At 35.3% G+C, this 25,851-nt stretch overlaps 1 protein-coding gene across 3 annotated transcripts in view; it reads right to left on the bottom strand.

The window, feature by feature from the left end:
* Positions 1 to 25,851, bottom strand: part of MYO6 (myosin VI) — a 94,212-nt gene that overhangs the window by 5,727 nt on the left and 62,634 nt on the right. For 2 of the 3 annotated variants that reach the window (XM_011965837.1, XM_011965838.1), the window contains exons 20-29: positions 24,011 to 24,141; positions 23,844 to 23,921; positions 22,164 to 22,293; positions 18,255 to 18,345; positions 17,352 to 17,502; positions 14,202 to 14,410; positions 13,170 to 13,248; positions 11,791 to 11,951; positions 2,800 to 2,903; positions 1,888 to 2,019 (exon numbers count right to left, since the gene is read on the bottom strand). In XM_011965837.1, coding sequence (XP_011821227.1) covers positions 1,888 to 2,019; positions 2,800 to 2,903; positions 11,791 to 11,951; positions 13,170 to 13,248; positions 14,202 to 14,410; positions 17,352 to 17,502; positions 18,255 to 18,345; positions 22,164 to 22,293; positions 23,844 to 23,921; positions 24,011 to 24,141 — 1,266 coding nt within the window. Of the gene's footprint in view, positions 1 to 1,887; positions 2,020 to 2,799; positions 2,904 to 6,063; positions 6,103 to 9,204; positions 9,235 to 11,790; positions 11,952 to 13,169; positions 13,249 to 14,201; positions 14,411 to 17,351; positions 17,503 to 18,254; positions 18,346 to 22,163; positions 22,294 to 23,843; positions 23,922 to 24,010; positions 24,142 to 25,851 lie in introns of all 3 variants that reach the window. The other variant, XM_011965836.1, reaches the window with a different exon arrangement.

The following is a 25,851-nucleotide window of genomic DNA, read 5'->3' as shown; positions in this document are numbered from 1 at the left end:
AAACAGAAATAGTAGTTGAACCGGCAAGGTGAGCCACATATTATTTGCATCTTTTTTGGGTAAAGCTAGATGAATAAGGTATCAAAGTTTGAGTCACAAATACAATAAATACGTGTATATTAATTTAAAATGTGTGTGCCAAATATTACAAGAACCTCTCTTTGTTTTAAGAAGTGTGATCACTCAGATGTATCAATTTTGAAATACAATATAATGAAAGTCTGTCAAGCTAAAGGTAGTAATTATAACATTTACAGCTAAAAAGAACAGTCCATTGTCATTTTTTGCAAAACAAAGGTAATCTGTGGTCAGAACTCAGTACACAGACAGTGAACAGCTAACGTAATCATTTTGTTGTGTTCAATTCGAAGAGGAGAAACATGAAACTGGAGAAGAGAGTGGTGTCACAGTGTTTAGTGTGGCTTCCACCTACCACTTCTCGGTTACAAGTGACCTCCCACTGCCCTTGCATAGTCCTATATTCTGACTGCCATCTCTTGAGCAATCACTGGCACTAATATTACCCTTATTAATAATAATATTGCCCTCACTCAATCTATTCTTTGCAACAACTTAGAAACGCTAAAATTCCACTATTAAATTGACTTTATTTAAACATTGCTTTTATTTACTTCGAAGGTAGTGAGGAAGCAAAATACAACCAAGAACTCATTTTTTAAGTCAACTTGGGTCCTGCATTGCTAAACTATGCTATCAACTGTTGGGAATACACCCTTTGGGGGAAAAAAAACCACAAAATATTAAATCTGTTGTCACCTTGATGTTAACCAGAATTAAGCTAATAAATTGTGCCAACTTAAACATAGTAAGTCCAATTATTGCTTTAAAGATTGAAATTACAACTCACATATCACACGTATTCTCAGTTAATGTTCAAGTTCATGCATGCTTTTACTAGGTTATATCTCTCCTGCTCTACTTTCCAATTTCAAGTATACACCTCAGCATTTTGCATAACAAAGTAACAAAATCCATGTTCAGGATCCCAATCAAAAAATCAAATCTTGATCTAGGCAAAACTGTAGTCAGAAGCAAGGTAGTATTTCTCACTTTCATATATTCACAGTATTGTAAAATAATGTTTGCAGTAAAATTCTCTTTGAAACAAAGGAATTAAGAGTGTAAATGGACAATGCATGAATCAATTCCTTTCTTTTTCCAGGCTATAACCCTATTCTGGGAGCAACAGAAAAGTAGTTATACTGACATATAAAAAAGATAACAATATTGGGTATTTCAGGGAACTATTTCTAAAAACTGAGCTACATTCAATTTTAAAAATTAGAAAAAGGGGTGGGAGCAGTAGCTCATGCCTATAATCCCAGCACTTTGGGAGGCCAAGGCAGGAGGACTGCTTGAGCCTAGCAGTTTGACACCAGCCTGGACAAAATAGCAAGACTTCATCTCTATTTATTTAAAAAATAAAAATTATAGAAAATTTAAAAATAAAAACTAACCATCATCCTATTTAGCAACTCATTTTCATATGTAAAATTCATTTCACATGTAAAGTAAAAGATGCATGGCAATCCTGACGTTTTCACATTTAATCTTGTGAGTGTGTGTGTGTGTGTGTGTGGGTGTGTATGTGTGAAAATTATACATGCACACCCTCTTCAATACAGACAAGAAAATTATTGTCTGAATTATAGTAAATTCAATGTATCTTAACAAGAAAGAGTTTAAAGACATACTCATAAAAATAATGCTATAAAAGGCCATCAAGGCTGTATTAGATTCAATGGCTCACAGTTCTACAGCAGGAGAAAATTTATATGGGACATTTTACCCAAATGTCTTAAGTACAGATACATGCATTTATATGTATATATTTTAAAACATTCAAAAGTACAGATTTGTTTTTACCATAATCAGTAACAGACTTTGGAGCACGTTGCTCTGTTTCAGTATTTCTCTTCTTGTTCTTAGATTTCCAAGCGTGGTACACCTTTAGTCTCCTATGAAATTCTTCTCTGCAAGCTGCCAGGAGCTCAATATCTATTGATTACACAGAGAAAAAAAAAAATGACATGTTAATTTATTCATCTAACATAATAATATAATTATTCTGTGGCATAAGATTTTTTTATTTTTAAATTAATGATACAAAATCAAAAGTAAGCTAGTTATTCATAAAGATAAGCATTTTATAATATTGTTCAAATTTACAGATCATTTCCTTATGTCATAATATCTTATATCATTTGCTCCACAGAACTCTGAACTAAACAGGTATATACGAAGGAATTGAATCAGAAATGTTAAACAACTTGTCGAAGCCCACAAGTCTTGATAATAGAGTAAAAAGTCACTGTGATAAAATACAAACTAGATTTATAAGCAAGACTTTTCTAATTATGTAGATATACTAAATGGAGGGAAAGAATATAGTGAGAAATTATGTACAATTATGATACTTTTGTTTCTAGTCATAGTTTTCTGAATTCATCGTTCCTACTCATAGTTTTCTGAATTCAAACACTGTGATTTAAATAACACAACTATGTGGGATCCTCTGGATATAGTATTTTACTCTAATTGTTCTGTGGGAAGAAAAATAGCCTTGAAAAGAAACACTGGATTGTTATTTGTTACTTTGCATTCATGGACCAAAGATTCAGATAATATAGGTATTATATATACATATATATATTTATACACATATATTTATATATACATATATACATACACACACACACACACCCCTCACCCCAATCTATGTGTTTATCACCTATCACTATGAACATTTGCTATTATTGATCTTCTCCAAACACTTACCACAAGAAGTATTGATGGTATCACGTAGTTCTGCATATTTCCATTTACTAAGATCATATTTCTTGGTACCAGCAGCTGCTTTGGTAGCTTGTACAGCAGGACCTCTGTAATTATTATACATTTTTACATGTTTAAACCAGAAACATGAAGAAAACATTGACTAAAGAGGCAAGAAAGCATGCATAAGTTTGAAAACCGGAAACAGCTACTAGAAAAATATAATTTTTGTTTCTTTGACAGATGAGATTAAGAATGGCATACTAAAAGACAGCCAAATAAATTAAAATTTTCCAGCATGCCACTTGATAATCACATTAGATTTTAAGTCCAAACTTTTGATTCTAATATTCTAGTTCCACAAACTTCCCCCAGACTTCAGTTTCAATGTTTTTACTAATGTATATATGAACTAAATTTAAAGTTTAAAAATATACTGACATATATTCCTCAAAATCAAAAAAGAAATCCTCAACACACTTGAAAGATCATTAAAAGCATATCGAAGTTTTGTTTATGAGCCATGAGGCTGCACAGTGCGACCACCCGGAGAGACTGCTGAAAGCTACAGACGGCCAAACTCCATTCACACACAGTGGCTCAGAATATCCCTGGGCCTCTGGATGTTTACGGAGTATATAGGTAAGTAGCCAGACCTGCAACCCACCACATTAGAGTCATTAAAGTCAGCTAAAAGAACGGATGGAATCTGGAAACTCTTACTTTCTAGGCTTCACTGCTATAAGAACACTTAGAAAAGTCCTATAAGCAGACAAAATCCATACCCTCATAATAAGAAAACTAGTAAATTCAAGAGATTTTAGCTCATGAGGTAAATAACAGAGACTTCAAAGGGCACAAGTATTGTATTATGACCCATTTAGTAGGAACATTTGTATGAGGAAAGAGAAAAGAAATAAAATCCAAAGCACTCAATTAAATGAAATAAATTCAACTTTTTCAAAACAGGGCTACTCAGTACTTTAAGGCCTGCTTTTTTGTTTTTTTGTTGTTTGTTTTGTTTTGTTTTGTTTTGTTTTTTTTGTTTTGAGAAAGGGTCTGGCTCTGTCACCCAGGCTGGAGTGCAGTGGTACAATCTTGGCTCACTGCAACCTCCACCACCGGACTCAAGCAATTCTCCTGTTACATGAGTAGCCTGCTCTACTCTCTCAGTCGCCTAAATAGCTGGGACTACAGGCACCCACCAACCAGCCGGGCTAATTTTTGTATTTTTTGTAGAGATGGGGTCTCGCCATGTTGCCCAGGCTGGTCTCAAACTCCTGAGCTCAAGTGATCTGCCCACCTCAGTCTCCCAAAGTGCTGGGATTACAGGCGTGAGCCACCACACCTGGTCTTTAAGACTTTTACGCATATAATTTGAGATCATTAATCAGAAAATATGGGAACAATTTCTTTTCTGTAATAATACACTTATTTTTCAGCAAAAGATTACACTTGCAAATAGCAGACACGCAGAATAAGCTGCAAGACTTTAAGCTCAATGTAACAAAGGAAGAGTTTAAATACATCACATTTCAAGACATGAAAATAAGGTGGCACAAAATATTAAAATAAGTATTAAAAAACAAAAGTATTGCTTCTTATATATCACACAAGGAAATTCTCCATTATCATCTACTACCTGGAAGATACTTCCTCCTAAAGAGGGTTGATCAAAATATAATACCTGAAAATAAACATGTATTTCCTCAGTCTTTTACATTTTGAAAGATAACAGCCATCCTGGCAAGCAGTGAAGACACATACTTAATTGAAAAATGATGTCTGAGAATATGTTACTTTCTTCCTGAAGTAAAGGAAATTATTTTTTCAATATTAAGCTTAACAATGAAATAAATAAGGTGCCCTCGCTTCTTTAAAAGGCCTGCATATGCTTTCTTTCTAGAGAATAAAAAATAGCATTCTTCATCCTACATACTTAAAATTGTTTGACGTAGTGATTGTTAGTTACACATAAGACTAGCTAAAGAATAATGTGTGGCCATTAGTCCTTCCTGTATTTTTATGATTAAAATCTGTTTTAGCTTTGTTGCAGAATCTATACTTTTCATAAGCGGTGTAAGTGGCAATTTTCCATGTAGCTTTTTGGTCTTAATTGCTTTGCTCAAAAACGGCCAGCTGTGTATCAGCAAGGTCTCTCATTTCCTTAACAATAAACTATGCTTTTACATTTATTCAAATATTCTTTGTCTTTTGTACATCTCTAAACTACCAATCAATAAACCAAAAAAAAAAAAAAAAAACCCTTTATTTTTAAGCTGTTCTGGGACTCTTTTCTAGGAGGACAGCTGAAAATTATTGTTTTTTTCTTGTTGTTTTCTTTTGAAAGAAGAAGTAAACTGACATACAGACAGTTTTATAGCTTGTCAATGTATATAAGGTATTAGAATACATGTAAAATGTGTTTTGATACTTTTAAAAATTACATTAAATTCAAATGATTATTGCTTAAAATATGGTTTTAATAACACTAACTTTTCATTCCTATTAACTGAAACAAAAGTACATCTACTAAAAAACATAGCATCCAAAGAAGTACATCAATGCAACACATTTAAATGTTTCCCCACCTCCATTTCTGGAGTTACTAAAATAGTAAAGAGGCAATTTGCTGATTATTCAGACTTGCTATAAAGACAATCATGTAAAGAATACAACAGTAGCACACTGATTTTTTAAAATATATTAACACTATTAATTATCTTTATAACTTCAAAATTAAGAATTAACATGTTAGTGAATCATATCCATTTATAAAAGTAACGGACCAGATCCTGTTGGTGGCTCAATTTACACCAGTGGTTTTCAAACCATGTGCCATAGTGCAGAGCCCCTCAAGAGCCATGCTCTTCCTCTGCCTCCTCTTCAACGAGGCACAAATTACGGGCAGCACCACCCCAGGGAGAACTGCGAAATACTCATTTTGTCATGATGAGGGGAAGAAACCCCCTACTGAGACTAAGTTGGTGGCAGCCAGAGATAAGCAGTAGAGTTCCACTGCCAAGGGAACTGTCCCATTCAAAATGCCAATGGTATCCCCACAACTTTGAAGGAATACTGCTTTTTAACTTTTTCTTTGTTGGGTGGGGTGAGGGAGAAGTGATATTTCTTGTACAGAAATAAATATCACCTTACATAGAAAAAGCAGGCTACTCATGTAACAGGTTCTGGTCCAAATAATCAAAAGTAATTTTAAAATATGATTTTGAGGTGAACACTCATTTCCCCCAATTACACTGCACTAACCTACTCAAAAATTCTGACATTTCTTTGGCCATTTGTTCCCTACAAGAAAAATGATAACACAATATGGTTACATAAAAGGCATACTACATAAATTAATTAAAATATCTAAAAGTATAATTAAAATATATTTTTTCAATATTATTTAACAACTGTTTATAACTGTTTTACTTTGTTAATGCCTATGATATAGTTTTCAACAAATCCAGCCATAACACACAGCAATATTTTCATTTAAATCCAGTTAAAGTTATCTGAATGCCTCTCCATTTTTGCAGTAGCAACTTTTAGATAAAATCTCAGGAAAGCTTTTATGGTATTCTTTTACATACAGAATACAAATAACATGGTCTAAATCCATACAGGAAACTTGGCAAGATAGATTCCATATTAGGATTTTTGCACCACAGTTGTTTAGTAAATATTAATTAGATAAGGCACAATGGTGGAAAACCACAAGCGGATGTATTTGACAGCGTCAGAGTTTTAAAAAGAATCTGATGTATTCAAAGCTCTAAAATTTCAAATCGAAGCATGCTCTTAAGAAAAAGAATATCAAAACAGGGACTAATGAAAGATCTGAGGCATTCTGACCTTCCAAGGATAAACATTTGCCAAAGGCAAAAAACTTACTTTGCTTTTGTTACCCAAAAGAGTGTAACTTTTCTCAAAATTTGTTTAATTCTTTAAAAGGGAATGAAGTTTCATAGTGTTCATCAACACTTCTTTAACTTATTTCCCTGCTCTTTGCTCTTTTCCTTCATAATTATTTTCTCATTCATTCTACTCATCAAACTCTAGTAACCTCAAACCCTTCCAAATCAGTAAAATCATAAGAAAAGAGGATGGGTATATTTGCTTCGAGGCGCAATTTTCTGAACGCCTGCCAAGAGCTGGGACCCTGACTAAAGGAGCAGAAGACTCCTGTATTCCTCTTTTCTCATAATGAACACTGTCTACAATTATGTACGGATGGAGGTCTAAGAAAGCACAGTCAGAGAACAAGATATCCTTCAAAGCTGACAGTGAAGGACAGCAAAAACAAAATGTAACACAAATACAATCTAATAAAAATTATCTTTTGAGCAATACATTTATCAATCTCTCTTTAAGCTAGTAGTTTCTCAGAATCTTCTCACTTTCAAATGCAGCATGATTTTGATAGGTATGTTTAATTGTATTATCACTCCACCTCAAGGTTTTTGTCTCAGGATTCAAGAGCATCTGTTTTTACCATCTTTTCCTCCTAAAGCTTCCTCCATTTCTTTTCCCATGGTTAGGTTTTAAGGGAGTCCATGGACTTTCAAATCTCTTTACTACTGGGTCTGTTGATCATACAGGTGTTTTTCTGCGTGCTTTGACAGTACAATGGATGGCAGTCTCTACTGATGCATTATCCTCCTTGACCCTACATCAAGATACACCTGACCTAGACCAATACACTACAACAAATTCACCAGACAGAAATGGTTCCTGCACCCAGGCGCTTTCTTCCTTCTGATTTTACCACACTATATGCAAATACAATTTCACCTTAGACATTGACTGCAAGACTTATTTAATTCAAGCTCAAATGGTTAACTATAAAGCAGTTACGGCAATGGAGGGCAAGAGTACCCACTCAGAGGTATTTTCAAAATTTGGGGCAGTATTGTGGTAACAACGATGTGTGAGTATACTCCTATCATCTGCTGATGTAAGGGGAAAGGAATGCCAAATGTCCTACCCAAGGAAGAACTGCTCCATGCCCCATTTAACTTTTACATGTCCGTCAGACATACAGAGGTGAAAAACACATACAAACACATATTTTATATGTAAACAAAGTTTTACATGTAAACAACGTATTTTCTGCATGCCTTTAATATTCACAGAATTTTTCTAGGGCTTACACAAATACTGTGTAATTGAGAGAATATTGTACTTGGCTCTGTTCAGAACTTCACAAAGGACTGTTCACAATTTCATGGCATGTGAATGCCCAACACATTTCTATATCAATTTGTATTTGTAGCTACAGCATTCGTGATGATTCTATACATAAACAAAAACATTTGATCACTTATCACGTCTTCTACTGCAGTAATGCACAAGCACTTTCATATTAAATAAGTATGTTTTATTATAAATGACTATCCTTGTATTTCTACTTTATGTATATTGTTTGGACAGTTATTTACATAGGTTGCATAGTTTATTAAAAAAATTGTTATTGGGGCTGGAGTCTGATAGAGTTGAGAACCATCAACGTAAATGTTAAGCTGGAGTCCTCAAAGCTATTAAAGATTTTATATATGTTCCAAAATCCTTATATGTAGTACACATAACATACATACAAAATATGTTTTATATTTTATATAAACAAAATTTATACTCCAAATGTTACCTGGATTCTTTGTGGGTAGATTTTCATAAGAAAAAGATACATTAGCACCGAAGTTAGCATTACATATGTAATTTCAGATTATGAATTATTTTAGATGTAGCAGAATGAACTATCATATATACTGAAAATCAAATATTTTATTATTATTTATGCCTCCACACCTGCTTCTATAAAGAAGAAGGGGCAGTTTAAAAAAATACATAAAACAGGCCAGGTGCGGTGACTCATGCTTGTAATCCCAGTACTTTGGGAGGCCGAGGCGGGTGGATCACGAGGTCAAGAGATTGAGACCATCCTGGCCAACATGGTGAAACCCCGTCTCTACTAAAAATACAATATTAGCCAGGCGTGGTGGTGTGTGCCTGTAGTCCCAGCTACTTGGGAGGCCGAGGCAGGAGAATCGCTTGAACCTGAGAGGCAGAGGTTGCAGTGAGCCAAGATCACACCACTGAACTCTAGCCTGGGCAACAAGAGCGAAACTCTGTCTCAAAAAAAAAAAAAAAAAAGAAAACAAAACAAAATGGGTGTTACATTATGGTTTAAGCAGACGATACAAAGAAGGAAACCAAATCATGAGCTACTGTGATTGAGCACCAAACAAGAGCATTCAACATTTTTCCTAGACAAGAAAAAGATGAAAAAGGTTATCTCATTGTCTTTCAACAGAAGAAAATAATTTAAAATCTACTCCAATGAGAAAACTACTCCCAAAAAATATCTACAACCTATTTTTAAAAAGGTAAAGGTAAGTGACATACGGTGTCATTTTGGGTCTTGTTCCATCATTTCTGTGAAAAGAATATATTTTAGTTAATATCGTAACCAATTGTGAACTGTGAAAATCTGGATTGTGCAAATTTGCGTTTCAATTACTTTACTCATTGATTTTAAAAACTCAATTGTTTCTAATCAACACATGAGATCACGCAGAATTTTAATATTTTTTAAGAATTCATTAAAAATGATTGGAAAATAAAGCATGCAGTGAAAATTAAAGAGCCAATACATTACATCTAGATTAGAAAATTCATACATTGTGAGGTTTGTTTTTAATAGAATCTGGATATTATTTTACAATTTTAGGTAATGTGAAACCATCTCTTTGCATCAAGGATCATATGTATAACTGATTGAAATTATATTTTAGAACATATGACATACATCGAAAACAATTCTTACTTAGAAGTTACTGGATAGGAATCCAAGCTGGAAAAGTAACTTAAAATTGCTTATTGAAGCAGAATCAATCTATAATATATATATTTTTTAACACAGCATAGAACCCAACAACATCATGCTATAGATTAAGAACAATTTACTTGGTTCTTACTCATAAATTTGTTATAGAAAAAACTCAGTGCTAACAAAGGTAAAATAAATATTCAAAAACATTTAGCTACAGCCCATGGAGTAAGATTAAACTATCAAACATGCGATATCTGTACAGAATATCATTCATAATCAAGTGCTAATGCTTGTAGTTCAGAGTATAAAATCACCACGACGTCCAGACGGGAAGGAGCTCATGAGGACCTGAGGGTCAGGGAAAGCTTCCCGGAGAGCTGACAGAAAGGATTTGGAGGGCATTCCTCATACCATCCCTAGGTCTGAACCACAGAACTAAAACTAGCTCTTCTGCCTTTCAAGTCATAATGATTTGAATACCTCCTCTTTACTTAATATGGTCCCATTATCTAGCTAATTCTGCTTAATTTAAATTACAGGTAATTTGTTTATGTCAAACAAATTTGAATGGTCCACTCTTTCTCAGAGACTACTCAACCTGGAAGAAGTGTACCTGTCTGAAGATGGGAAGGGTCCACATACGAGCCAGTATATATACAGTATATACAGTATATGGAATGGCACTGGATATAGCTTGATATTTCAAGTGCATAAACATAAAGCTTGACAGTAAGTACCAATAATTACTACATTAACAAGTCCCTGAGAAATTGACTTCTGCCATAATAAAACCAACTCTGTCAACTGCAGTACTTCCTCACAGACATCAGGGATAGCAGCTGTAAAAGTTTGGTTCCTTTAAGAGCCTGCCCTAGGCTGCTAGTCAGTTACACATAAAGGCTCCCAATCATGCTGACATAACACAGGTGGAAGGAATACAACAGCAGCTGAGCTGAGTCTGCATTTATAAAAGCCCTATCTGGGCTAAAATATTTTAATTATAGTGAAATCTTAAAAAGCCCAAATATTAGACTCAAACCCAAGAGCTTAATAATTATAACATCTTTTGTTCATACAGCCATATTCAGTTTATTCACAGTATAATGTATGTTAATATACAAGCAGTCCCAGAGCTCCCCAATACAATCACATACTATTTGGTTGATGCAAAAGTTATTGCAGCTTTACCCATGCCAAAAACCGCAATTACTTTCACACCAACCTAACAGAAAAAACATGAAGGCAACTCTATACGCCCCTTTCCTTCCCTGTCTCTTGTTTTTTTGCTAAATACTCCATTACATTGCAATTTGATCCTTTCACAAGGAAACATCGCCATCTAGTGGTTGTACTCTATATTTCGTCATAAACTGCTTTTAAGTTCTGAAAAGCATGGTTACATGTGTCTATGTGCCTCTCAATATATACACAACATATATATACCTACATACAAAGGAACCTCACAAATTAGTTTTGTTATTATAAATAATCAAAATAATTAATGCTTCTACATACTAATTTTTTAAAAAAATGATTCTATTAAAGCTTTCTGCAAATTTTAATAAGAGCTTCCAAATTCCTACACACTCCACTATAGTGGAGTGTTTAGAGATAATTCAGAAACCCTAGAAGCCAAAATATTTCAATGAATTTAACTCTCCCTTCTTGGAAAGGGAAACTCATTTATTCTGAGGCACTGCAGAGTACATTTCTCATTTCAACTAACAGGATGTTTAACATAATAAATTTTTTTGCATTAGAAAAATCTCAACTACAAATACATTAAACTGCATTATATAACACAGTCACTTATTTCGATGCCAGTGTTTGATGACAGGTATTTAGAAATTAGGTGCCTACCTAATATACTACATTCTTAAACAATTTCAGGGTAAAAGTTAATATGTTTTCTTAACAAGAGTACTCATTAGTGAAATTTTAGTCTTATTTTTCAATAGTTTATTAATTTGATGAAAAACCAATTATTTCATTCACTTGAGTATGAAAGCTGATACAAATAATTTTAACATTATTTTAGCTCAAATATACCAGGGCCTTCAGAATATGATTTTCTCCTATTCCCTTTTGCATGGAAATGAGAGGCAGAGGTAGAAAAAGCAAAGGAGAGAGCGCTATACCCCACCCAGGGGCCCCAGTACCTCCGCAGTGCCAGGTCGGCCTGGGCCTCATCACTGATGAGCTCGGCTTCACTCTGGGCAATCCTCAGGGCCAGCTCCCGGTCCCTGCGCTCCTGCTCCAGAACCGCTTGCTGCTGGGATTCCTCCTCCTTCTGTCGGGCCAGCTGTGCCTCCACTTCAGCCTGACAAGGGCAGAAAGCCATTTCACCAAGAGTTCTTCACTTGTTTACTTGATCGCTCCCCTTATTACTTAAAATAAAAGGGAAGGCATAACTGCCCCCATACAAGTTCTTTACTAAGGAATTGCTTAAGCACAGATCTCTTCAGTCTCTATTTTCTTCTTTATTATAATTAATGCTTCAAACACATCCCCATTTTGCCTCTTTCCCAAGACCAAGAGAAGGCAGAAGAACCACAGCTTCACAATTCTATGACTATAAATATTAGCGTCCCAAACATCATATGAGTATCTTAGGCATCCCATTAACACTAGCACCTACAGAGCAGATGTCAGGAATTTAAAGTTTGGGTTATGCTTAGGATATATTATGAAAGCCATGACAAACAGAAACTCAAATACATGAGCAATTTATTCTTAACAAGGGACTTTTTAAAAACTAGGGGTGGAGAGAGAATCTCAATCCTAATTTATTAATACCAGTATCTACAAAGTTGTATGATATTTTAAAACTTAACATTTTAAGTGAATTTTCATTTGACTCTCCGCTAGGTACAATAACAATTATTAATATTTATTGAGGTACACGGTGTTCAAAATGCTTTAACATGTATTAACTATCAAATGCTCGCAACTATTATCTATCCACATTCTACAAAGAGAAAACTGTGACCCAAGTTACTCACTATAATCTGTACAATGTTACAATTTCTGTCAGTGACTGATCCTGGATTTGAACCCACTTCCCTAGTTCCAAAGTCCATTCCCACAACCACTTCAAAAACTGGCCTTTGGTCTCTGGGATAAACTAGTAACAGCTTATCTAGCGAATCAAGATCTCATTTACACTTCCTTTGTAGGTTCCATTTTATTTTATTTTATTTTATTTATTTATTTTTGAGACAGAGTCTCACTCTGTTGCCCAGGCTGGAGTGCAGTGGTGTCATCTCGGCTCACTGCAAGCTCCGCCTCCCAGGTTCACATCATTCTCCTGCCTCAACCTCTCAATTAGCTGGGACTACAAGTGCCCGTCACCACACCCAGCTAATTTGGTTTTTTTAGTAGAGATGGGGTTTCACCACGTTAGCCAGGATGGTCTCGATCTTCTGACCTCATGATCCGTCCGCCTCGGCCTCCCAAAGAGCTGGGATTACAGGCATGAGCCACAGCGCCCGGCCTGTAGGTTTCATTTTAATAGAAATTCAATCCAGTAAGTACGTACTTGAATACGTTTTTCATCATCTTCCCTTTTCTTTCTCTCTTCTTCTTCTTGTTTTCTCTTTGCTTCCATCTCAAGTTTCCTAATAAAAAATAGAAAACTCCTCAAAAATTTAACAGAAAATAAGGAATCCTTCAGAAGACAATTTAACTATTATTTACTAATAAAGGCAACAGATTGGGAATGCAAATTAACCTCCTGGCCACATGTATCAACTTATTTTGAATAAAATAAAATTTAACTCTATTGACAATAATTCTTAAATAAAACAAATGTATTGTATTCTATAACTTTTAACATCTCTAGATTAATGTGATTACAAAGCCTGGCTGTAAGGTCCTGCTTAAAGATGCTTCCCTTTACTCCCTCTCCAACTCAACAACTCATCCATTCTCTCTACCCTATCACGGCAATCTTTCAAAATGTTACCAGTTTTAAAACTGCAGAAAAGTAGGAATGTCATTTACCTAGCTTAGAAAACAATAAACAAATCATAGCTTTAAAAAGAAGAAAATCCTCAGGTATAAGAGTCTAACTAAAATTCAGATTATAGTTAAAATTATTTTATGTTATCATTATTATAAAATGAGCTTATTTTCTCAATTTTCAAACTTATTACAAAATTAGTTCATTAAAATAAGAACACCGTTTTAAGAATTGTCAACTTGGCATGGTTGCTCACGCCTGTAATCCCAGCACTTTGGGAGGCCGAGGCGGGCGGATCCCCTGAGGTCAGGAGTTTGAGACCAGCCTAGCTAACACAGTGAAACCCCATCTCTAATACAAATACAAAAATTAGCTAGGCGTGGTGGTGTGTGCCTGTAGTCCCATCTACTCAGGAGGTGAGCAAGAGAATCAATTGAACCCGAGAGGCAGAGTGCAGTAAGCCGAGATCACGCCAGTGCACTCCAGCCTGGGTGACAGAGCGAGACCCTGTCTCAAAAACAAAACAAAAAAAAGAACTGTCATTAACCACTGTGAATACCAATAATTCACTATTTAAGTCTCTTATTCAAAATAATATAAATGCCTCACATCCGCCTTTCCTCCTCTTCCTTTCTTCGACGTTTTTCATCTTCTTCACGTCTTTTTCTTTCCTTTTCCATTTCTTCTTGAATACGCCTCAGCCTTTCTGCTTCCTCTTCCTGCTGTTTTTTTTTCTGTAATGCACTGAGGAGTTGCTCTGAGCTTTTAACCAGTGCATCATATTCTTTCTGTATTTGTTCCCGTGTCATCATAGTGGACTTTAAAAAATAAAATAATAGGTACGTAAAAGCTTATTTCTTCTGTTGCACAACAATGTGAATATACTTAACAATACTGAACTATAAACTCAAAAATGGTTAAGATAAATTTTACGTTTTTATTTTTTTTTTTACAATTTAAAATAAAAAACTACTCCAGTGTGCAAATACAGCAAAAACTAGGTAAGATGGTAAGTAATATGTCCGTTATCTTTGCTATACTGTTTGTACATTAAATACTATTCAAAAAATGTTTTATGTTATCCCTGCACACAAGTATTAGACATCAATTAGACAGGTATACTGTGGACAAGGTAATATATTGCAGTTAAAAATTATTTCTAGGCCGGGTATGGTGGCTCATGCCTGTAATCCCAGCCCTTTGGGAGGCCGAGGTGGGCAGATCACCTGAGGTCAGGAGTTCGAGACCAGCCTGGCCAACATAGTGAAATCCTGTCTCTAACAAAAAAAATACAAAAATTAGCCAGGCATGGTGGTACACACCTGTAGTCCCAGCTACTCGGGAGGCTGAGGCAGGAGAACTGCTTGAACCCAGGAGGCGGAGGTTACAGTGAACTGAGATCACACCACTGCACTCCAGCCTGCACAACACAGCAAGACTCTTGTCTCAAAAAGAAAACAATATTTCTTAAGTAATGATCAGCTAATTTAGCAAGAGTTTACTACTACTTTATAATAATGTTCAAATAGTACCTAGAGAATACTTTAAAAATTACTAAATATATCCAAAATTATTAGATGATTTCGCCTTCAGAAAATGTGGGTGGGTTAATTTATAACACCACATAAACAAGGATGGCCCTTGACAGATTTATAAAATCAGCTGAGTCTATTTATAGCATTTTCATTTTCCTCCAGATCTTTTTTTCCTTTCTACCTCCAAGATTGCCATTGTTTACATAAAGTATCTGCAGAAAACATAAAATGCTCACATTAAGATATTTATTATATCCCACATACTTGCGCTGACCTATGAAACTGAGAAAAAGCATTAAAACTCTAAAATATAATTGAGGAAAAGATACAAAATGTAATTAATGAAATATGAAATATAATTAACAAACACAGAAAAGTCTTCAATTCCACTAGTAATCAAATAAATAAAAATCAAAACAAAAAAAGGGGTCCCATTTTTTTCCCACAAAATTGGAGAGGAAATTGCTATTTTCACAAAATTAAGTAAATTACATTATCATATCTATGAAGATAATGTATTAACATGGACAAGTATATAACATAATGGTAGAGATAGAAATTGAAATGTGTATTATGATTAAGAACTACGTAAACATTTATGCATAAAAGAGTGTAAGGTAAAGTAAAAACAAGTAAAATTATACTGTAAAAATAAAAGTAAAAATATGCTGTGATATACAACAGTATATTAACTGAATTTGTTAATGTGGAGGTATTAAGAGGTTTTTAGTGGTTTCTCCAATTTTTTTTTTTTTTTTTAAGCCACGGGTCTGTCACCCAGGTTGGAGTGCAGTGGTGCAATCTCTGCTCACTGCAACCTCCACCTCCTGGGCTCAAGCAATCCTGTAACCTCAGCCTCCTTGGGACCACAGGCTCATGCCACCATGCCTAACCAATTTTTTGTATTTTTGGTGGAGACAGGTTTTGGCCATGTTGACCAGGTTGGTCTCTAACTCCTGAGCTCAGGTGATCCATCTGCCTGGGCCTCCCAAAGTGCTGGGAATACAGGCACGAGCCATCACATCTGGCCTCCAAATTTGTTATAATATTATATTACTTTTATCATTTATTTATTTAATTATTTTTAGACAGAGTCTCGCTCTGTCGCCCAGGCTGGAGTGCAGTGGCACAATCTTGGCTCACTGCAACTTCTGCCTCCTGGGTTCAAGCAATTCTCCTGCCTCAGCCTCCCAAGTAGCTGCAACTACAGGCGCGTGTGACCACACCCGGCTAACTTTTGTATTTTTAGTAGAGACGGGATTTCATCATGTTGGCCAGGCTGGTCTCAACCTCCTGACCTCAAGTAATCCACCCGCCTCGGCCTCCCAAAGTTCTGGGATTACAGGCGGGAGCCACCATGCCCTGTCACTTTTATAATGTAAAAATTAGTTTCTCAAAGTAGAAAAGCATGAAACAAATTAAATTATTTGCATTCATCCTCTCTAAGTCATGATTATGCAAGAGCTCACCAATAAAGTATGGTATTTTAGTTGCTCTTTTGTGGAAGAAACATCTGTTTTGTTTTTTTTTAATATATGTGTTTTGTGTTTTCTTTTTGCTTCAACTTTAATTTTTTTTTTTTTTTTTTTTTTTTTGAGATGGAGTCTCACTCTGTCGCCAGGCTGGAGTGCAATAGCATGATCTTGGCTCACTGCAATCTCTACCTCCTGGGTTCAAGCAATTCTCCTGCCTCAACCTCCCCAATAGCTGGAATTACAAGTGCACACCACCATGCCCAGCTAGTTTTTGTATTTTTAGTAGAGACAGGGTTTCACCATGTTGGCCAGGAAGGTCTTGATCTCCTGACCTCGTGATCCCAAAGTGCTGGGATTACAGGCATGAGCCACCGCGCACGGCCTTCAACTTTTATTTTAATTTCAGGGATGCATGTGCAGGATGTGCAGGTTTGTTACACAGGTGAACGTGTGCCATGGTGGGTTTGATGCACAGATCATCCCATCACCTACGTATAAAGTTGTGGGGAATATCTTTCTTAGCAACAGAACAAACGGCATAAAAATTATCTTCTTTAACTTTTTGCTATGAAATTTTTCAAACATAAAGAGTAGAGGTAATATGATGAGCATCTACTTGCCATCATTGGGTCTCAACACATTTTGTAATTTTGAAAAACTAAGGACCTTTTCTATACAATTTCAATACCAGTAACAAAATATATTAAATTATGTAAAAAGTCAAAGTCATTTGGGTTAAAATTACGTACCTTAATTTTGGCCATCAAAGCATCAATAGAAATTTCCAGATCCTTGATCTGTTTATTCATCTCCGGTTTTCCATCTTTCAACACACTGACTACCTCATTAAATTTATCAAGTCGTTTTTTCAGTGTGCCCACCTTAACCAGGCCATCAATGCTGTAAAAATAATACTTCATTAGAGCCTAATTTCATCATTTAGTACTTTTGGCAGATTTTTCATTTATAAAATGCTAAACAGGGTATTTCACTTCCCTTTTTAATATTATCTAGTATTCTCTTTTTCAGATCTTTTGTTGAAGGCTTAAAAAATCAAATATGAGTGTGAATGACACTGATGCCTGTCAACAGGATTAAAGCCTTCTACAACTTTGGGAATTCAAATCACAGAGGACCTTAAAGGAGTTATCTAAGTCTCTTTGAAAAGGTGTGATGGATCAATAGATATTCAGACTTCCAATTTTTAAGTCTAAATTAAAAATGAAAGATTCAAATAAGAAATAAAGACTAATTTATAATGGGACAATGTAATTCCTACAGAAAATCTTGAAAATGTTGGTAAATATATTAGTGAGTTTTTTTTAAAAATGTCACCTTGACATTATCAAGAAACTCAAATAACTAAAATAGAATAAAAGAGCTTCTCTCAACACTTATTTCTTGTTTTATAATCTTTACACATTTTCGTATGCCACTTCAAATCCTTTTACAGAATGAGGCAAGTAATAAGGTAATAAATGAATTAACTAATTTCAAATAAATATTACAAATAGAAGACTAATATATCATCTTACGAAGAATGTGAGAAAACTCCTTGAGTATCCAAACTGCTTTTTATTATGACTTTATTATCATTTTGTATTACAGTAACTAGGTTTTGTAGAGTTCTTTTCAGGGACTATTCATCTTACCGAGGTTTGTGTCTCCTCTTGCAAAGCCACATTCGAATAGTTTTTTGCATTTTAATGCAGGCTTCAGCTCGATATTTTATTTTGTTTTTCACTATGTGTAAGAGAAAATGATAGAAAATTATTCAGTTTAAATCTAACATATATTTTTAAAAACTCATTTTCATAAAGTAATTCTCAAGAAACATGAAATCTTGTATTATATATCAGATATCAAAAACAGAAAGTTTTAACATTTTTTTGTTTGTTTTTGTTTTGACAGAGTCTCAACCCAGGCTGGAGTGCAATGGCACGATCTTGGCTCACTGCAACCTCCACCCCCCGGGTTCAAGCGATTCTCATGCCTCAGCCTCCTGAGTAGGTGGGACTACAGGCACACACCACGCCAGGCTAATTTTTGTATTTTTATTTGAGCCAGGGTTTTGCCATGTTGGCCAGGTTGGTCTCAAATTCGTGACCTCAAGTGATTCTCCCACCTCAGCCTCCCAAAGAGCTAGGATTACAGGCGTGAGCCACCATGCCCAGCCAGTTTTAACATTTCTATAATTTCTTATTCTTCTTAAAATAAAAAGATACTGAAACCACCTGCGTAAAATTTACAATGAAGGAAATTATGTAAAAGAAATCTGACCTAACTAAGTCCATCTTGCTTCTAACCTCTAAGCTGTCCTTGTTCATTCCTGGGTGTGGGCCAAACTAGTCTTAGGAAGGAATTTAGTTTATATAGTTTAACTTTGAAATAAACACGTTAATAGCCCTTTCCCAAAATAAACCCACTTCTTGCCTGGGGAACCAGTCAGCCTTTGCAGGACTAACAAATTGGCTCCAAGATTAGAAATTACTGTTTAGGAGCCACACAGCCACCTCCCCAAATTGCTCCCATATATAACATCACATTTGTAAAACCTAACATCAGTGCTTGAGATATTTTGCAGACCTTCCAATGCATCAGCTGATGCCACCCAGATAGGTAATCTGGCCCAGCCAGTTCTATGATCCCACTCAGGAACAGAAGCAAGAAAAACTCAACTTTGACCCCCTATGATTTCATCTCTAACCCAAGCCCCTACCTACCAAATTATCCTTAAAAACTCAGATCTCCGAGTTTTCAGAGAGACTGATTTGAGTAATCATAAAACTCTAGTCTCCCATACAGCCAGCTCTATGTGAATTACTCTTTCTCTACTACAATTCCCATTTTGATAAATCAGCTCTGTCTAGGTAGTGGGCAAGGGGAACCCACTGCGTAGTTACAATATCATGTATCTGGTTAGGCTTACATTTTAAATGCATTATTTCCTTATTATGCTACACGGCTACCTCCTAAACTGTCTTAGGCAACATACTGAATAGGTATGTCCTGAAAAAAGGATTTACCTGTCAAATGAGTGTATGAAAAGCCGTACACTACACTTCTGTTTGGAGGTTCACAATGAACACACAGAGTGAAGCCTCTGAGAATCCTACAGCAAAGAAATCTACTTAACTTCAGTTACTCAGAATTTCCTAGGATGATCTGGCCTTCAACTTTTTTTTCAGAGCTTCCTATTAACATTCCGCAAAGATCCCTGCCCGGTTACTGACTTCAGTACCACTGTAGAACACAGTCCACAAATGAATGGTGTAACAGATAATTTTATTATAATGTGTTTTCTATCATAATGCAATGTGTAAAGCTGAACGTATTAAACTACAGTAATATATTTATATTTGGAAAATGATGGGAAAAAGAGATTCTGCTTTTTTCTTTTTATATTAATAGTTCTCTTTTTATCTATGTTCACAATTGTCTAACAAAATATCTCAAAAATAATCTCTGTTTGCATGATTCTTTTTCATTAGGCCAAAATAATTTTCCTTTCCTACTAATAAGGAAAAAATGACTGAATCCTTTTCATGTGCCTAGCACTATTTCAGGTACTCTGATGAGTATGAGGGGCAACTGTAAATGTAATCAAGTTACTGATTCCCACACAGTTCCCAACAATTAAAGGTTTGCCACAGATCCTTGGGCAACCTCAAAATGTTCTGTCCCTCACTTTTGTTTTGGGCCAGCTATGTAACTGCTATGACCTGGCCAAACCACACACAAAAGCAGCTTAGCCCAGTATGTCAAAGGGGTTTGAAATCCTAATCCCAAAATCCATAATCTCAAATGTTGAAATCCCAAAAGGTCAAAATTCCTCGATTAAAATCCCTAACATCTAAAATCCCCAAAATCACAATCACAGGGATCATAGAAGAATTTCAAAAAGAGCAATCTCATGAAGAAAATGAATATGAACATATTCTCCAAGAAGAACCATGTCCTAAAAGAAAAAAAGCACCTATTATTCATGGTACAAGATTTCAAAATATAGTTAATGACTGAGAAAGACAGCCAGCTCTTATGGACTATCTCCATGCAACTGTCTATAATCTATTCCTATAATATACTTTTTTGTATGTCAAACTTTCTTTTTAGTTTTGGGGTTTTTTTTTTCTTTTTCTTTTCTTTGGTTTTGTTTTCACTATCTTGAATTTTAGCATTTTTTAATTATGTAGAAATTTTTAGAGTTCTAATTTACTGTATTCATATTTTGCAAATTTAACTCCACGAAAATGCATTATCACAACATTTACTTTCTGGGTAAACACTGCGTATGTATACAAAAACACTGAAACTTCCTCAATCAGTGTACAGATGTCCTTTATCACACATCTGCACTTGTAAAAGATAAAATTTCTCAAGATCTCAGTTCTCTGGGCAACTACAAATGCAGTAGTGACTCACCATCATTTTTGACTGATCTCATCAAAAGACAGCTTGTTCATCACAGTATTTCAGATGACTGCAGTAACAAAGCTGAGTGCACAATTACCAACCACAATAATATGTGTTTATGCATTTCACCTTTTGCCCTGCTTCTTTATGAACATGGTTTGTCTGCTCCTATTATACCCATGCAACTATTGTTAGTATATGTGTTTATACTTTCAAAAATATATATGTTGTTATTTCCTATTTTATTGTGTAAAGTGGCCTATGAAGAGTTCTATCATGTTTTTACATGTTTCTCAAATCCCCGTTTAAAAATGTAAATAAATATCTTTTAAAGAATGTTTTTATTATTTTTTACAGAATCCTAGTTTTGGGACTTTCATCTTTTGAGATTTCAACACTTAGGATTATGGTGTTCAAGACTGTGTCTTTCAGGATTATGATAGACTTCCTTTCAAAGAACAGGAATTAAGAGGGGATGGTAGGGGAAGAGACTGAAACAAAAAACTGACACACCATTTCACATGATTTTGAAAGACATTCAAATAATTCAGATTTCACCTTTTATGAAAGGAAAGTCATAAAAAGCTTATAGTTTAGAGAGGTATCTCTAAGAAACCAGGAAAACCAGTCTGGAAGGCTAATGAAATTATGCAAAAGGCGGAAAAGGACCTCACTAAGGCACTGGCAAGAAAAAGAAAGGAATGTACAGTATTTGGAGGAGGAATCAACAGGATCTGGTGACTGACAATATTTCAGGGATAAGAAAGGAAAGTCAATTACATTTGGAATTTTGGGAGTATGTGTATTGTAGATGCCATGCAGGCAGAAAGAAAAGTTCTGGTTTAAGTCTGAGAGATCAGGGGATGGTGAGGGTTGTGGGGACGAGAGAAAAGAATCAAGACAGTGAATTCCATTTTGTTAGGACACTATGAAACTGACACTCTTATAACACATTTGAATAAAGAAAATAAGTATCATACACTCAAAAAACAAAAAAAGAAAGAACATATACAAATAGGAACCTGGGACCCAGTGTGAACAAGTCTCAGTCTCTGTTGCCCAGCATCACCTCTGAGACAGCTTTACAACACTCCACAAACCATCTTTGAACAATGAAAGACCCTATAGGTGTGAAGGAAAACACCTACATTTGATGACTGAGAGTGAGCACCACTGAACTTTCTTCCAGCGACTGCATGTGAGCCAGTGATTGACTCTTCTAACCAACTCTGCTAAGTGGTCAGGGTCAGACTTCATGATCTGATCAAATTCTGCAAACTAGGAAGTGAAATAATTTAATATCAGTATTAAAATATAAATGCATTTAAACACACAAAAGACATAAAATAGAATTCAAATCCAAAATCTAACTGTCGGAAAATGGTCACATGTTAATTACATAAGCCTTGGCAGAGAATACAACAAACCCAAACATACTTGGCCACATTTTGCTTCCTTTCTTTCTTCAGGAGCTTTTTTGGAGGTAAGGGAGGTTACTTAATGCTAGGCAGCATATTCAATAACAAAAGTGAGGGGGAAATGACTTTTAAATTACAGATGGCTGGCAAGAAGACTTTATTGAGAAAAGAATGAAAAAGGACTACTGTATCTCTGAATTGGCTCACCCACATTCTCACATATCCTTATGGAGCTTTTGATAACTGCATATTAGCTATATACTACCAGGTACCACCAAAATTATTCTGTCTCTCCTAACTCCCATTACCCACCCCCAACCTGTTTTGCAGTGGCACAATCTTGGTTCGCTGCAGCCTCAACTTCCCAGGCTCAAGCAATCCTCCCACCTCAGCCTCCCAAGTAGCTGGGATAACAGGCACGTACCACCACACCCAGCTAATTTTTGTATTTTTTTTGTAGAGATGAGGTTTTGCCATGTTGCCCAAGCTGGTCTCAAACTCCTGGAACCAAGCAATCCCATTGCTTTAGCCTCCCAAAGTGCTGGGAGTATAGGCATGAGCCACAGCGCCCAACCCCCATTTCCATTTTGAACAGAGATGAGAAATTGCTACTAAGTGACAGACAACACAAATAAAACAGCTAATAGCTTCTGAACTAATAAAATACATTATTTCCACTATATACCACAAAATTCCATAATGATTTCAATCCTTTACCAAATATCCCACTGCAATATTAAGAATGTCAAAAACCCATCAACCAATATAATGGCTTCTTATAGTCAAAATTTAAATTAAAGGTAACATAACGAGACTAAAGATATTTAAATCTTTGTCTTAAGCTTTCAATAAATATTTCTAATTTTTCTGTAGTTTAAACAAGAAAAAGTGCTTTCTCTATGAGACTATTAGTTCTCAAATAATTATTAAAGCTCTAAAACAAGACTGTCCAAGCTGCAGTCCATGGGCCACATGTGGCCCAGAACAGGTTTGAATGAGGCCCAACACAAACTCATAAACTTTCTTAGAACATTATGAGACTTTTATTGCAATTGTTGTTTTTTTAGCTCATCGGCTATCATCAGTGTTAGTGTATTTTATGTGAGGCCCAGGACAATTGTTCTTCTTCCAATGTGGCTCAGGGAAGCCAAAAGACTGGACATCTGTGCTCTAAAAATAAATGTGGAGTTTAGAATCAATATGTATGATTAAAGCTAAACAAATTATGAACATTACATATTATCTTCAACTTTTTTTTCTTTTCTGGGAAATGGTATGGGCAATGGCAATTCATGTTGTTAGTGACCATATGATTCAAGAACAATATAAATTATTAAATACTTCAAGATATTCACTAACCCCAACTATTTGTTTTCATGATGTTACAGCTTAAAGTAAATGTGTATTTACCTTGCCAGGTCTAAAAAATACTTTGGTTAACCCAAACTTGTAGTCATTCTCATTTAAGCCCAAAGCTTTAAACAAAGCCTGAAAAATAAAAGTTAAAAAGTTAGTCAATTATTAATAGAAAAGACAAGTTTATAGCTAAGAAATTTCAATTTCGGTGGCATTTATACCTTACAAAATAGTCTTGGATCCAATCTTGCAAGTTTATCTGGCATATACTTTTTGTACATGTTGTAGAGTTCATGAAATGAAGCTCGTGATGGGAAACCACCCTGCATCAAGTCCAAAACAGACACCATCCCTAGATTCATGAACAAACACAAAGCACCGTCAATCACTGTTCGAAGTCCAAAGTAACTTGTGAATGATCAATTTTATAAGTTATTATTTAGAAATGGGCAATTTATGAGAATTATCAGCAATTAAATATTATATAGGAAATATATTTATACTCATTATGTCCCAACTTATCCACCACCTAAAACTACTGTAGTCAAATTTCCCCTAAACCCAGTAAGACTCTTTCTAGAGGCAAATTATTGGTCTCTAGACAGATTTAACTGGGCACAGTGGCTCATGCCTATAATCCCAGCACTTTGGGAGGCCATGCCAGGCAAACTGCTCGAGCCCAAGAGTTAGAGACTAGCCTGGGAAACATGGCAAAACCCCATCTCTACAAAAAAAGAAAAAAATAGAAAAATTAGCCAGGCATGGTGCTGTGTGCCTGTAGTCTCAGCTACTCAGGGCGCTGAGACAGGAGGATCTGAGCCAAAGGAGGTGGATGCTGCAGTGAGCCTTGCAGGACACTGTATTCTAGCCTGGGTGACAAAGTGAGACACTGTATCAAAACAAAACTAAGGAAAGATCAAGTCTAGTTTGTATCTTTTTTTCTGTTAGAAGACTCTGTGTCACAAACGCAGTATATAAGGCAAAGCCCTGCATTAAACCACTTTCAAAGGCCTGAAGTTAATTTTAGAACAAAATTCCTGAAACAATCTCCAAAAAGTAGACACATTCCCAAGTTATCACCAGTGCATAAGGCAAACGGAAAAGAAAGAAGAGCTCACTCTTTCACTATAAAGACTGCCTTTCACTCACCTGTCAAAGCAACTAGACTACTGGGATGATTAATCTATTGGATAAATACCTATTTTCAGTATAACTCTAGTAAGTGGTTAATCTGAATCCGCAGTCAATGCGAGATTTTCAGGTCAGAAAGAGTGTAAAATAGGCAGGGAAAGGCTGAACAGCTATAAGTGATGCCAAGACTTTTATTTACAAGACCTAGATTTCAGTCTCTGGGACTATTCAAATCAACGGAGAAAATAAGATTATTCAATAAACAGTATTATAACAAACGGCAAGCCATGTGGAAAACAAAAACAACATTAGATCCTTGTCTCACTTCTTACACCAAAATAAATTACTGGTGGCCAAAAATTTAAATTAAAACAAACTCCAAGGCTTTTTTTAAACCAGTTAATTTTTATTTTAAAGTAATCTCACAGGAAAGATGGCCTTTCCAGGCAGTCAGATTGAATTTTAACCCATTTGACTGGCAAAGTTATAAGATATCAATTAGTACTCAGAGCTGATGATAGTGTAGGAAAACACACAGACGCATTCTTAGTAGCAAAGTAAGCCAGTGTAACAATTTTGGATGGCAATTTGGAAATATCCCTTTGGCTCAGTAAATCTATTCTATGATTTTTCACACTTGTGGGCAAAGATATGCATGTGGACAATGTCCAGATGTCCTCTGGGTCATTGTTGGCAACAGAAAAAAAATCAGAAAAAAACTAAAATATCAATTGATTATGTTACAACCATATGATGGGATGTGAAATATTGATTTAAAAGAATAGAGCAGAGCTTAATCTAACCAGTGTAAAAAAATATATCCAAGATGTAGAGTTAAGTGGTCACCCCTAAGAGCTGAGCTTTTTTGTTACTTATATTATTCTGTACTATTTAATTTGTTACTGTGAATTTTCAACATTAATGAAACACA

This window comes from Mandrillus leucophaeus, unplaced genomic scaffold (assembly GCF_000951045.1).
Source record: "Mandrillus leucophaeus isolate KB7577 unplaced genomic scaffold, Mleu.le_1.0 Scaffold738, whole genome shotgun sequence".
NCBI classification, from domain to species: domain Eukaryota; kingdom Metazoa; phylum Chordata; class Mammalia; order Primates; family Cercopithecidae; genus Mandrillus; species Mandrillus leucophaeus.
This window is presented reverse-complemented; position numbering and strand designations above follow the sequence as displayed.